A 12333-nucleotide genomic window follows, 5' to 3' on the forward strand; every position below is an offset into this window, starting at 1 on the left:
TGGGTTGTGATATTGAGGATTTGATATGTGAGTATGTATGATTTATTAAATTGAAGTATTTACGTTGTTTCGAAGATTTGGAAGGTTATATTCTTGGTTTTGGAAAATATATTAGCATTGTTGGAGTTGATTATCAGGTTAAATGAGTTAACTCTCCAAACTCTCGGGATCGGGCATAATAAATGGAATATTAGAGCAGCGCCCTTCATTGAATAATGTGTCTCCATTGGCCACCTTAACTTGAAGGCCCTTCATTGGTCCAGCTTGCAGGTGAGCTCGTTGTTGAATAGCTGGATCCATGAAACACTTAATATTGTTGGTATCTATGAGGATCACCACTGGAAAACCAAAAACTTGGCCCAAAATCCTCATGGTTTTTGAGCTTGGAGACCCAGATAATGCATGGATTGAGATCCTTGGAAGCCTGTTCCACAGGTTCATATTCGTTGGTACCAGAATTAGATGCCTCGCCTAGGTGGATCGCTGGTGTACTGGTCTGGAGCTCCTCATCCTCGTTGGTCTCCGTACAATCCATAATAAAAAGCGGGCAGATTTGCATTTATGACCCGGCCCCCATTTTTCATCATAGTTGTAACAAAGTCCGCAATCTCATCGTTCCTTCATTTGTATTGGGGACAATCGTTGAACTGGAAGGATAGCTTTTTCTTTTTTTTTTCTTGTGTTGATGGCAAAGTAACAATAGGTCGATTCGGAGTAGACCCGAAGTAGTTGGTACGGCAAAATGCCGCCACATTTCCTCCTACATTTTAGCCATACCGAAAGCCATGATGAGATTCGAGGGATTAAGCATACGTACCATAAAACCGATTTCCTCTCTTAACCTGCTCAAGAAGCAACTGAGCTTGTATGGCTCAGCAATTCCCTTGAGTTGATTAGATAGGATTTCAAATTCTATTTTATAGGCCTCCACAGTAGTAGTTTCTCACAACTGAGCAATAGCCTCTATAGAATCGTCAAACATAGTAGGCCGAAATCAAGTGAGTAGTCTTAGTGAACCCATCCCAGCTAGTAACTCCACCAGAAGATTCCAAATCTTGAAACCGAGTGCCTTGCCCTCCATATGAAAAGAGGCCAATAGGATTCGATGGTGTGGATTGGTTTGATGGTATGTAAAAAATTGGTTGGCTCGATAGATTTAACTGTTAGGATCTTCACCATTAAACTTAGGAAATTCCAGTCGAATCACCCTCATTTGAATTCCGCCATGCTCCTCGAATAATGGGTTCCCATGTGAATTTGATCCCCGCGTTGAAACATCCTTTGACTTCCCTTGCGCACGGACTAGTGTTTCCATGTTAGCCACAACAAGTTGTAGTTGTCGTGCCAATACATCTACTACCTGCTACAACGTCTGTTGATGTTGGTTTTGAGTCTTTTGGTTGGTACGTAGTGAGGCCATTGATTCAGCTAATTGGGAAAAAAGGGTATTGTGTCCCTCTCTGTCAGCCCTGGATCGCGCGGCTCTGGATACCACTTAAGGAGCTTGATAAGAGATGAAATTAGTCTGCACTTCAAGGGAGCTAAATTCTCCAACACAATTCTGGGAAAATATTTGCTTGCCTTTTCATTGATAATGGAAATATAAATAAACATTACAGTTGAACTATACTAACTGAAATTAACAATCCACTACTTGCATTACCTCATTACTGCTCCTACTACTAACAGACCTAAAGACTCGGCAGCGACAATATCCCACGAACTCAGACCCACAACCAACTTGTAACGCCCCGGTCCCGGATGGGTCGAAGAGTTACCTCTAAACACTTAAAATCATATCTCATACTACAAATGTAAACTCCAATTTCTCATTTACTCATAGACCTCATTACTTTAAACCATCTACTCCAAAATAAATAACTAAGATTACAACGAAATATCAACATAAAAGTCAACTTCCCAAGGTACTGAGTCAACAAAGCAAAACGAAACTATTCAATAAAATTCTCCAATAATAAGTACCCTCTCTGTATTTAATAGACTATACTCACAAAGCCTTATCCATGCTTCCTATTCTTGAACCTTCGCTGAAATGTCCCACATATCTGAAAAATGCTATGGAGATAAGGAGTAAGTTATCAACAACTCAGTAAGCAGAGGACATATGCTAGCGTGCAAACATGAGCATTTACAAAGTACAGCATGTAGAACAAAAAAATATTTTTCAGGATTATCATGTAGAACAAAACATATTTTCAAAAGTAACAGAGTGATGGTTTTAAGACAAGTAAAACCCGTAATACTTTGGCATAACATAAAATGAGTATCATCATCAGATCAAAATAGAGCATCACACAGAGCAGAGACCATGTTTCACCCCCGTGGTAGGGTTGTGCTAACCCCGGTGGCCAAACCAGGCAGAGACAGAGGTGAAATCTTTCCTTTATTTTTCTCGGGGTCCCGAGTGTGCACACAGGAAAGACCACAATAAAACCACTTTGTTTCCAAAGTGGGTGCACTCAGAGACAGTGATATTAGTACCAACCCAAACAGAGCAGAGCATAACAGAGCAGAGAAAAGTAGAGACAGAGTCAAATACAAATACCAGTACACCATGCCAAAGGTTTTCAGATGTTATATCAAAATAATACAGAGTACCAAAATAGAATCAGACAGTTTACATATGCTGACAACAAAAGCCAGAACCTCTTTCTAAATAAATGCACAAATTTTCATATTCTCAATATCGCTCCCTTTTTCTGATTTTAGATACCACATAATAGAATTTAGCTCATGTCTACATAGTGCATGTCAGAACATATTTTTCCTTTTCCACACAGATTTCATGAGTATGCAAATAAACGACGGAGGTTGGTTTTGTTTTTTCCAAGTTCTCAATTCATCACAAAAATATGCAAAGTTTTCAGAAAATCAACCTTAGTCTCAATAATTCGTGTAAAACCTAGCATAGGAACCCCGCTTACCTGGACAACTTAGTTTTTCAGAATTTTCCTAAAAAAATGTCGAGTCGAATATAAATCGTCACCTATAAAAATAATCACATAATTTTCGTAAGTTTTCAATCAATCACGGATTTCGATATTTAAGCCTAACCTTCTAAAATAACAATTTTAATTTCTCAAAACTTAAAACCCTCATAATCCCAAAATATATCATCACTTCCTAAAAATCACCAATATCCACCATGACCAACATCAACCTCAAAACACCAATATTTAAACCCGAAACTGCCAACAAATTTCATAGCACAAACCAATCACACAATCAACTTCATCATCCAATCCAACCGACCCCCTTACTCTTTGGACTCAGTCCTGCACAACCAACCAATTCACAGTAAATATGAATTAGCATAGAAATACATTTAAACCTCAAAAGTTCTTTGGGAAAATACTTACAATGCTATAATAGAATTTTTGAAAAATCACGGAGGTGCTAGAAGCGGCAACGCAGCAACAAAACAGTGTCAAATGCACTGTGGCCGTGGGTCTCAAAAACTCACTTTTGAACGGGTGTAAAAGAAGACCCGAGATTGATAGGGTAGGGTTTAAGAATGTCGGTGAAGCTAGTGGTGATGGTGGTTGGCCGTGGGTGGCGGCGTAGAGGGCGGTCGAAGGCTAAAATATCCAAAACGCAAATATAGATGGTGGGGCTTCACCGGTGACAGATCGGATGTGGGGTTGGGTCCATTGGGTTGCTAGGAGGTCGAGGATGATATGGTGAGAAGATGGTGGCCGGAGGTGGCGTGACGGCGAAGCAGCAGCGCAAGGACTGCCGGGGCTTGGTGTGGTGCGTGGGGGCTATCAGCAGCGAGTTAGGGGCTGAAATCACAGGGGGTGATCGCCAGTCGAAGGGGAGGTGAGAGGGAGGGGTGGTATCGGTCACCGCCGGTGCACGGCGGCGAGCTGGGGGACGACGCACGGACAAAGAGAAGAGAGAGGGAGAGACGTGTGTGCGGGAGAACCAGGGAGAAGGAAAGAAAAAAAAAGAAAGAAAAAGAAAAGAAAAGTCGAAAAGAAAAAGAGAGGAAAGAGAAAAGGAGGGAAAGAAATAAGGTCCAATCCCCACATCTTGGGTCACAAAAATGATCTAACGGAAACGATTTCAAAACAACAAGTAAAATAAAATAATTCAAACGTAGTGATTAAAATATGAAAAACAATTTAAATGTATTACAATAATCAATTATAAGAAAGCACCTCAAAATAATTTTCACAAAATTAAAACCATAAAAATAAACCCACTAAAAATCCAACCAATTTTAAAACAAGAGAATAAATTTTTAAATTAATAACAAATAATCTTTCAATTAAAAATACACTAAAATACGAGGTGTTACACAACTTAGACAAATTCAACATTGACAAATTCAAACATAGAAGAAAATAAACTACCACACAAGGCCTTTATCAAATAAGCCTTACTCAGATATATAAGCCCCAACAACTGACCCCCAAGCCCAAGGCCCATAAGCCCATGACAGAAAATCACAAGCACGGCAAAAATTACATCTAGAATAACTGATTTGACTCTAATACCAATGATAGAAATATTAAATCAGAATACATAAAGCTAGCGATATTATCTCATTGAAAATATCTTGAATCTAGAGCAGTTGGTCCATGGATTTTTCGTCATCATTGTTCATCCGAAATCTTCATGTATCGATAGTGGAGTGTACTACGTGGTAAATTCAGAACAACACCCACACAAGCCTAGAAAAATTCTTTGAGAGAGAGATTTTCACTTATACCAATCATCCATCTTTTCACTAAGGGGGGAGGGCACATCCATTTAGTAACCCACAACTAGGTCTAAATGCCTAGCTATAATGAACAAATAAATATGCCAAACATAACTGCTAGGCATATGAATAGCAAGGGGTACCCACTGTGGGTGCACCTTTATTACAATATATATGCACAAACGTACATACACATGAAAAGCCAACATTCCTAGCTAATAAATGAAGATCAAAGTGAAGCCTTAATCTTAATTTGGTCCAATTGCATGATTGGTTGTCATTCTTTCCCTAGCTGGATTGCTTGCTTGAAAAGCCTATTATGTGACCGGAAAAGGAACCTATTTGAATAGAATGCTGAGTGGAATATATCCAACCAAAGGCCATAATGTAGGATAACAAAGAAACTAATTGGGACAATCGGCGCTACGACAATTATGCGGATTGGAACACTTGATTTGTGTTTAAAGACCAAAAAGCAAGCTGAAGTGAAGGCTATCAGCATGCCTACGATTGAGATTAAAAGCGTAGCGAGTCCCAATGCCAACCTTCGAGGTAATGAGTTGAGGAAATCCCTCTCCGTGTAGCGTGACGTGAGAATTGACAAGAAAACTAATATTGAAGTCGAAGAGAATGACATTGCTATTGCATCTGATATGAAGAATACCACAAAGTAGCTGTCTTCGAGAAATATAGGAATGCCTGTTTCTTGATTGTTGCCACCCGGTAGTGCGAAGGCAGCTGGAAAAACTACAGTGGCAATCAGTGCTGCCACAAGCATGCAAGAGTTTGCCGTGTCCTTCATCCACTTTTCACCATTCTTCTGTAGTTCTTCATGAGTCTTTACAAATATATCCCTTGGTGTTTCTCCTTTTTCATTCGGTTCGTTCACATATGACTTCGGCACGATATTTTCTATCTCCTGCAATAACCAATTACTTGTAAATTAAAAAATATTGAAAGGGGAGACCATGCATTAAGAAGTTAGCATGATATTTAACACCTGTATGTACGTACTTGAAACCACAACAACTCTCGTTTCATTTGAAGGGCTGCTCCTGATACGATATTCAGTCGATCTGATGAAGGCAATTCTCCAGCTAAGTGCAGCATATTGTTTCTCCCTTTGGCATGATAGCTCGCAAGGTTGCCCTTCATAACACCTATCTCATATATTAAATTAAAAACATGCCTTTGTCGATGTTGAATAGCAACGTGAAATAAAGTTCCATATTCTTCGTCTACTTGCCATATGAGATCGGGATAAGAGCGTATAAGTATAATTAGAAATTCAACGTTCCCTACTTTTGCCGCTTCAACAAGTAGTTTCATATGATAGTGAACCACAGTTGACAAGAAATTGTCGTTTCCAAACTGTTTCCAAAGGCGGTGAACTAATTGATGGGTTGATGCTTGCATCATAGCTTTGTTGCAGATACGACCTCTGAAGCCTAGGTAGGATTAAGAGAAGATAGATCGTTAATTTGATTAAACTCACACATTCCCATCAACCTAGACTAGCTTTTTAAGTTTTATTATAGCAAAATATATTGCGTGGCTCGTATAAAATTGACATAGCTTATTTTCTCATGAATCAATTATAGTACTACGTCTGATTCATGCAGTACTACAATTTGGACTCTCAAGTGTCAGATTTTGCATGCGATCAGTATATTCATCTAGTATATATGGGTCGTGATTTATATAATTGCAATTATCAGACGTAGTTTAGTTCTTGATAATGGAGTATAATTTGAAAACTTAGCGATTAACACTTTATTTTAAGATTCTTCTCAGAGATTAACGTCTTCAAATTTAGGGGGTTCATTTGACATGTTAGACATCATGCAAGCTAATTTGATGATCACAGGCCAGCCTATTCTCAAAATGGCAAATCGCACTGAAAAGAAGAATTCATACTAAAAGGAACTATACATTTAACATTTAGTAAAGAATTAATATAATATGGCCTCCTAGCTAGCTATCTACTTCCCAATGCCACGTGGGGTATGAAACTTTGCATTAAGAAAAAAATATGAGATAACTTCCTAATGGCAGCAGCAGTACTCTACCGGCCAGTCAGAGATCGATAACTAATTCCTAATTGGCAGCAGCGCAGTCTACCAGTCATCACAACGTAGAAAGCACACCCCTTTATGCATGAACAACAATTCTGTAGGAGAAGCACAAGCAGCCCTACTAGCCGTCAAGGAAGCTGAAGCCAAGGGGATGGAAATTAAACATCATTCTAGAAGGCGACTCGCTTGACGTTATCATTGGCCCACTGCCATTAATTTCGGCTATATTTTGACAATAGACTAGAGTATCTGCCCTATAATCAAGGAGTTACATCTTGGTTAGCTCCAAAAGTTCACCTAAGTGCCAATTTCGCTGCACACAATCTCGCCTGTTGGACTTCTTATTTGGACATCACATGAATTGGAGCATTCCCATGAGACTCCCCATCACAACTACACCCCATCTACTCTTTAAATCTGTTGATGTATATGTATATAACACACACACACACACACACATATACATACATGTGTATATATATATATATATATAAATTGACACAGTGCACAAGTAAAGTTATAAGTAATTATAAGTTTAGGCTGGAAATAAACTTACAGAAGTTTAAGCATCTTTCCCATACTGATGGCCGAATTTTGCTGCCAATTTCCGAAGGTTTTCTGGCCAACATTTCCAATGGATACCAAAGAAGATCCTTCTCTTGATCAGGTGCTAACGTTAGAGTGTCCAGAATTTTGAGTGCCGTATCTGTTCATAAAAACCAAATTAATATAACCATTTTCTTCTATATATATGGTAAGTCTTGTGAGATCTCTATGATATACCTTTTAAAACTTCGTGATCAGGTCAAACAAAAGGTACATATGTAATAGGTATGAAAAGTGCTATAAGTACATAAAATAAATTCATAAATTAAAGTAGTTTTATGTGATATATTAGACCTACTTAGTAATAAAAGTAGTTTTACAATCTGACATAACATATCAAGTCACGTTAGCTCATGAGTTTAATTTTATGTAATCTTCTTGTACATTTTTTATAAATAATGTTATCTTTGTTATTTAGACCATCTTAATTAGTAACAACCATTCAATTGGCCAATATATCTAGTTATTTAAAACGAGTCATATTACAAGAATAGCATTGCTCTTAATTAATTGTCTCAAACTGATGATCAAGGGTATTGATGCGTAGGACATACCATACAAGTCAGTGGAAATAGTAGCGATAAGGAGCTCAATCAAATCCACTGATGCCAAGTCTTCAATAGGAGTCACAGAGTATAAATACGACACCATCTCTCTATTTCCAGTCCTTATTGCAGCGTAAAGTGGTGAAACTTGTATGCAATTCTTGGGATATATCGATGGCAGATTGTTGTTCTTTTTCACCATCACCTTTGCAATTGTTACGATTTCTGATTGAGCGGCAAAATAAAGGGTCGTGCAGTCTCCGTTGGTTCTCAATTCTAGTTCTTTCGGTTCCATCAATCTCACGAGCTTTTTTACAAAATGGGTACGTTTTGCAGCTGCAGCATTGTGAAGAGCTGTCCCTTCCTCTTTTGTTATTTTAGCTCTAATGGAGTATGGATGGTTCTGGATAAAAGCTTTAGCAGCTTTCCAGTCATCTGCTAGGGCAGCTCGAAGGAGAGGAGCATAAAAGGCACGTGATTGAGATAATAAGATATCACCCTCTTCCATTATTTTCCTTGATCTTTCTAAGAATATTGAAAATTAGAAGAATTAATACGAAATTACGTATGTATGCATACACTTAATAATTAGGTGAATAGACATTGTCTATTAGACAATACATGGGCCATAATAATAATAAATTAAAAACAGAAAAATGAAAATCTCTGAAACATACATTAATTTATATTTCGAAATACATTCATACAGATAGTACTGAGGCCAGTTGAATGCATGCATGTAATATTATTGATCATGATTTTTGAGTGAATCGAATCTGCAAAAGTACGGCCTTCGCTATGAAAAATCCAAAAGTTGAATATTAAACTTAATTTCATTGATCAAAAGAATTTTTGAAGCATAATATTTACTTGTATAGATTGCAGAAAATTAAAGAAACGAAATCAGTGAAGGCATGATAATGTGAAGAGCTATATATTGTCACGAAGAATTCGAGGTGATGAACAACACACTTTAATATTCTAGCATGCGGTTACAAATTGATCGGCTTCAGATCATCAAAGACTGCGTGTACTCCAAGGAAATGATGAGGTTTTTGATAGAGCTGTGCTATGCATCAACCGGAAGCCGCAGCACACCTCACATATATATATATATATATATATATATATATATATATTTTCACTTAATGTATTGAGTGTGTTGCGGTTTCGGGATGATGCGAATATTTTTTCTTTTGATACTCTCAACCTTGCACAAGAGTTTTGCTACAAAGTGGATTATATTTATAAATCCACCTCCACCATTATGTATATATATAGTGATCATGATAAATAATTCAAAATGGATATATATATTGCAACAAAAATTTTATGTACAATTATTTTTGTGTACTCCTTTGTGCACATACCGACATGATTGGTTTTGTTACTTTTTTTTAATATAAAATAATTGTTGAGTTTCATCACATGTGTGTAAAGAACACACAAAAGTGACTATATATAGTAGAATTGAAATTGCAATGACTATATTGTTCAAATTAAAATACAGAAGAACTAAAACACGTTATTAATGAATGTTCTTTATTTATATAATTTCTTCAATCCTAGGCTTGTTCAGGAAGTGAAATGAGATGAGAAATTTGTAAATAGTTATAATATAATTTATGAATAGTAGTAAGATAGTTTAAGTTAAGTATTTTTAAAATTTTTGAAAATGAGAGAGAAAAAGTTGAATAAAAAATATTATAAAATTAAAATATTATAAGAATATAGTTTTATAATATTATTTTTGTTTTTGTCATTTTCTTACTCACATATTACTCACATATTTTATGTTTTTTATATAAATATATATGCATATATATGTTCTGTTATTTAAATTATGCTTTGATACAACTTTTCAAGCAGAGACAACTCTCAAATTATAGATAAATAATTTGTACATTTTATTAGATTCGCTAATTCTTAACATACACATTTATATGCACAGGCTTATAATGTCTCTTTTCTCATTTAAGTTTGATTTATTTTATATTGTATATAAAAATAAATTGTAAATATAAAAGAATTTATGAATATTGTAAATTTATTAATAGAAAATAAATATTTAAAAAGAATAAAAAATTTATTTAAATAATATAAAAAAATTAGATAAATTAATTTATGATATATTTTAAAAATTATTATATAAAATAAAAAAATTAATAATACATTTTGAAAAATACGATAAAGAAATCATTGTGAGTGCCCTGAACAGCAGTGCAGCATCAAGGTTGGATGTTGTGAAGTAACGTCATTCCCTCCTAGCTGACAAAATTTTTGAAGCCTAGCTTGCTAACCTAAAATTCCGCATTTGCCCTTCTCCATCTTCTTTACTAATTGTTAACCAGCACCTACTTACCTAGCTACCTGCATGCAGAGGTCGATCTCCTTTTCCGAAGTCTCTTTTTTCTTTTGTTTTTTTTTGTTTTTGCCTCCTTTTCAGATTCAAAATCTTTGTGAAAGCGAGAAAGTACTCCGCATGTTATTGCAAAGAGTAGTGATAAATACATAATATTTTATACAATATTTTTTATAATATATGTTATAAAATAAAAGTATTTTTATAAAATATTTTACAAAAATATCTCTATTTTTAAAATATTATTATATAAAATATTGTATAAATTATTGTGTATTTATCATTTTTCTATTGCAAATATATTTCACCCGTTCTAACTCTTTCAACAAATTTCAAAACATGAAATTACGGATAGTTTGAATGTTTAGATGAATTGTAATGAGTTTAATTTTTTATGAATAATAGTAAATTGAGATAGTTGAATAAATTTTGTGAGGCTCACCTAATATGAGTTTAGATATATTCAGATGAGTTTAGTTGTATTTATAAGAAATTGAAAAATGTTGTAAGTTTCATGTGGTAAAGAAGTATTGAGTTTAAAAAAACTGTAGATTCTATGTGCAAAGAAATTTTGAGTTAAGTGATGTTTAATTATTTGAAAAATATGTATTTGAATGTTGCAATGGGTCTAAAATAAAAGTCAATTGAAATGAACTGAAATTATTCAAAAATCCAAACAAAGCCTAAACAGATAAGAAAGATCCGGACCCGGATGCAGGTGATCATCAATAAATGCTTGGAATAATCAATAAAGAAGGACCAAGAATAAAAGGTCATCACTTGTGGCAAGAATTAAAAAATGCTTCGACGAATTGAGAAAGACCAAGACGATCTATCAAAAATGGAAGTGAAGCCGTCAGACATTTCAAATTAGATGGACAACCAGCTTCATCGTACCATGTTCTTCGGTGGTGCACGTGTTTTCACCTTCAAACGCGGTCAGAAAGAAGAGGGAAACAAAAAATATTAAAACCTTATGGGTAACCATTTACTTCCTTTACTTAACCATGTTCTCTTGTCATTGTTAAGTACAAAATGCCAAGCAACATTTGTCTATCTTCATCTGTATCATATATATGTTATAGGCACATGTATAATGTCCTAAATGTAATGGCAACTTTTATACTGCATTATAATATCCAAACCTACCCTTAATCACTATAATAAGAAGCAAAACAGGAAGAAAAAAAAAAAAAAAAGAGTCAAAAATTGAGACATAGAGATATTCAACAAAAATCACCAAAATAAAGGAACATTTTTTGGAATATCACACAAAAACAAGCTAGTAGATTGATGTCACTATATTGTAGGAAAAAGAAGGTTATGGCCGGGGACATGATCTCAACCACGAATCAACACGTTTTTTGTATCAAATTCTCTCTTCTATACACTATTGATTTAACCAATTGTAGATATATAGTTAATGCTTATAATTTTAAAAGATTTACAAAGTATTTATATTCATAAACATCATGAACTAACAAGTATTTACAAAGTTTGCTAACAATTTTCTAAGTATTTTTGTTATATGGTATTCATTTACAAGGTAACACACATCATGAACAAGTACTAATTAAAAAATTTGTGACTAATTAAAAGTAATTTTTTGCATGCATTAATAAAGGAATAAGTGGAGAAGAAATTAGTGAGCATGTACCTCTTAATTTTGTAAGATCAACGACTACTTTAAACTCTTCCGAGTGTCCAGCGTTCTCTCTTTCTCACACAGACAAACCTCAACCAATCTCCCCTCTAAAAAAGAAAAACACAAGTGCCTCACTCTCTCCTCTCCTGATAATGCTTTATGGGGACCAGGTTGTCATCATGTTTTCCACTTACGTACGTTTGCCTGTACAGGCCCACAGGGAGGAAAAAAACAGTGGCAGGAACCGCGTGAAAAAGAAAAGAAGGATAAAAGAATTTTTAAAAAGTGAGATTGAGAGGATATGAGATAGTTTAAGATAAAAATTAAAAGTTAAATAAAATATTATTAAAATATTATTTTTTAATATTATTATT

The 12333-nt window shown here is 35.1% G+C and overlaps 1 protein-coding gene across 3 annotated transcripts; it reads right to left on the reverse strand.

Moving 5' to 3' along the window:
- Positions 1-1604: 1604 nt before the first annotated feature.
- Positions 1605-12069, reverse strand: LOC108994599. 3 transcript variants are annotated; one of them, XM_035685745.1, is made up of 6 exons: positions 11972-12069; positions 7962-8477; positions 7358-7507; positions 5741-6174; positions 5391-5645; positions 1605-2066 (listed from the first exon to the last, which is right to left on the reverse strand). In XM_035685745.1, the coding sequence occupies exons 2-6, from the start codon at positions 8458-8460 to the stop codon at positions 2019-2021; spliced, it is 1386 nt and encodes a 461-aa protein (XP_035541638.1). In that variant the 5' UTR covers positions 8461-8477; positions 11972-12069; the 3' UTR covers positions 1605-2018. The 3 variants fall into 3 exon arrangements, with proteins under 3 accessions (XP_035541638.1, XP_018825420.2, XP_018825419.2); XM_018969875.2 differs by lacking the exon at positions 1605-2066 and having other exon boundaries at positions 4431-5645; positions 5741-5886; XM_018969874.2 differs by lacking the exon at positions 1605-2066 and having other exon boundaries at positions 4431-5645.
- Between the last annotated feature and the right edge of the window lie 264 nt (positions 12070-12333).

This window comes from Juglans regia, chromosome 15, assembly GCF_001411555.2.
Source record: "Juglans regia cultivar Chandler chromosome 15, Walnut 2.0, whole genome shotgun sequence".
Taxonomy (NCBI): Eukaryota; Viridiplantae; Streptophyta; class Magnoliopsida; order Fagales; family Juglandaceae; genus Juglans; species Juglans regia.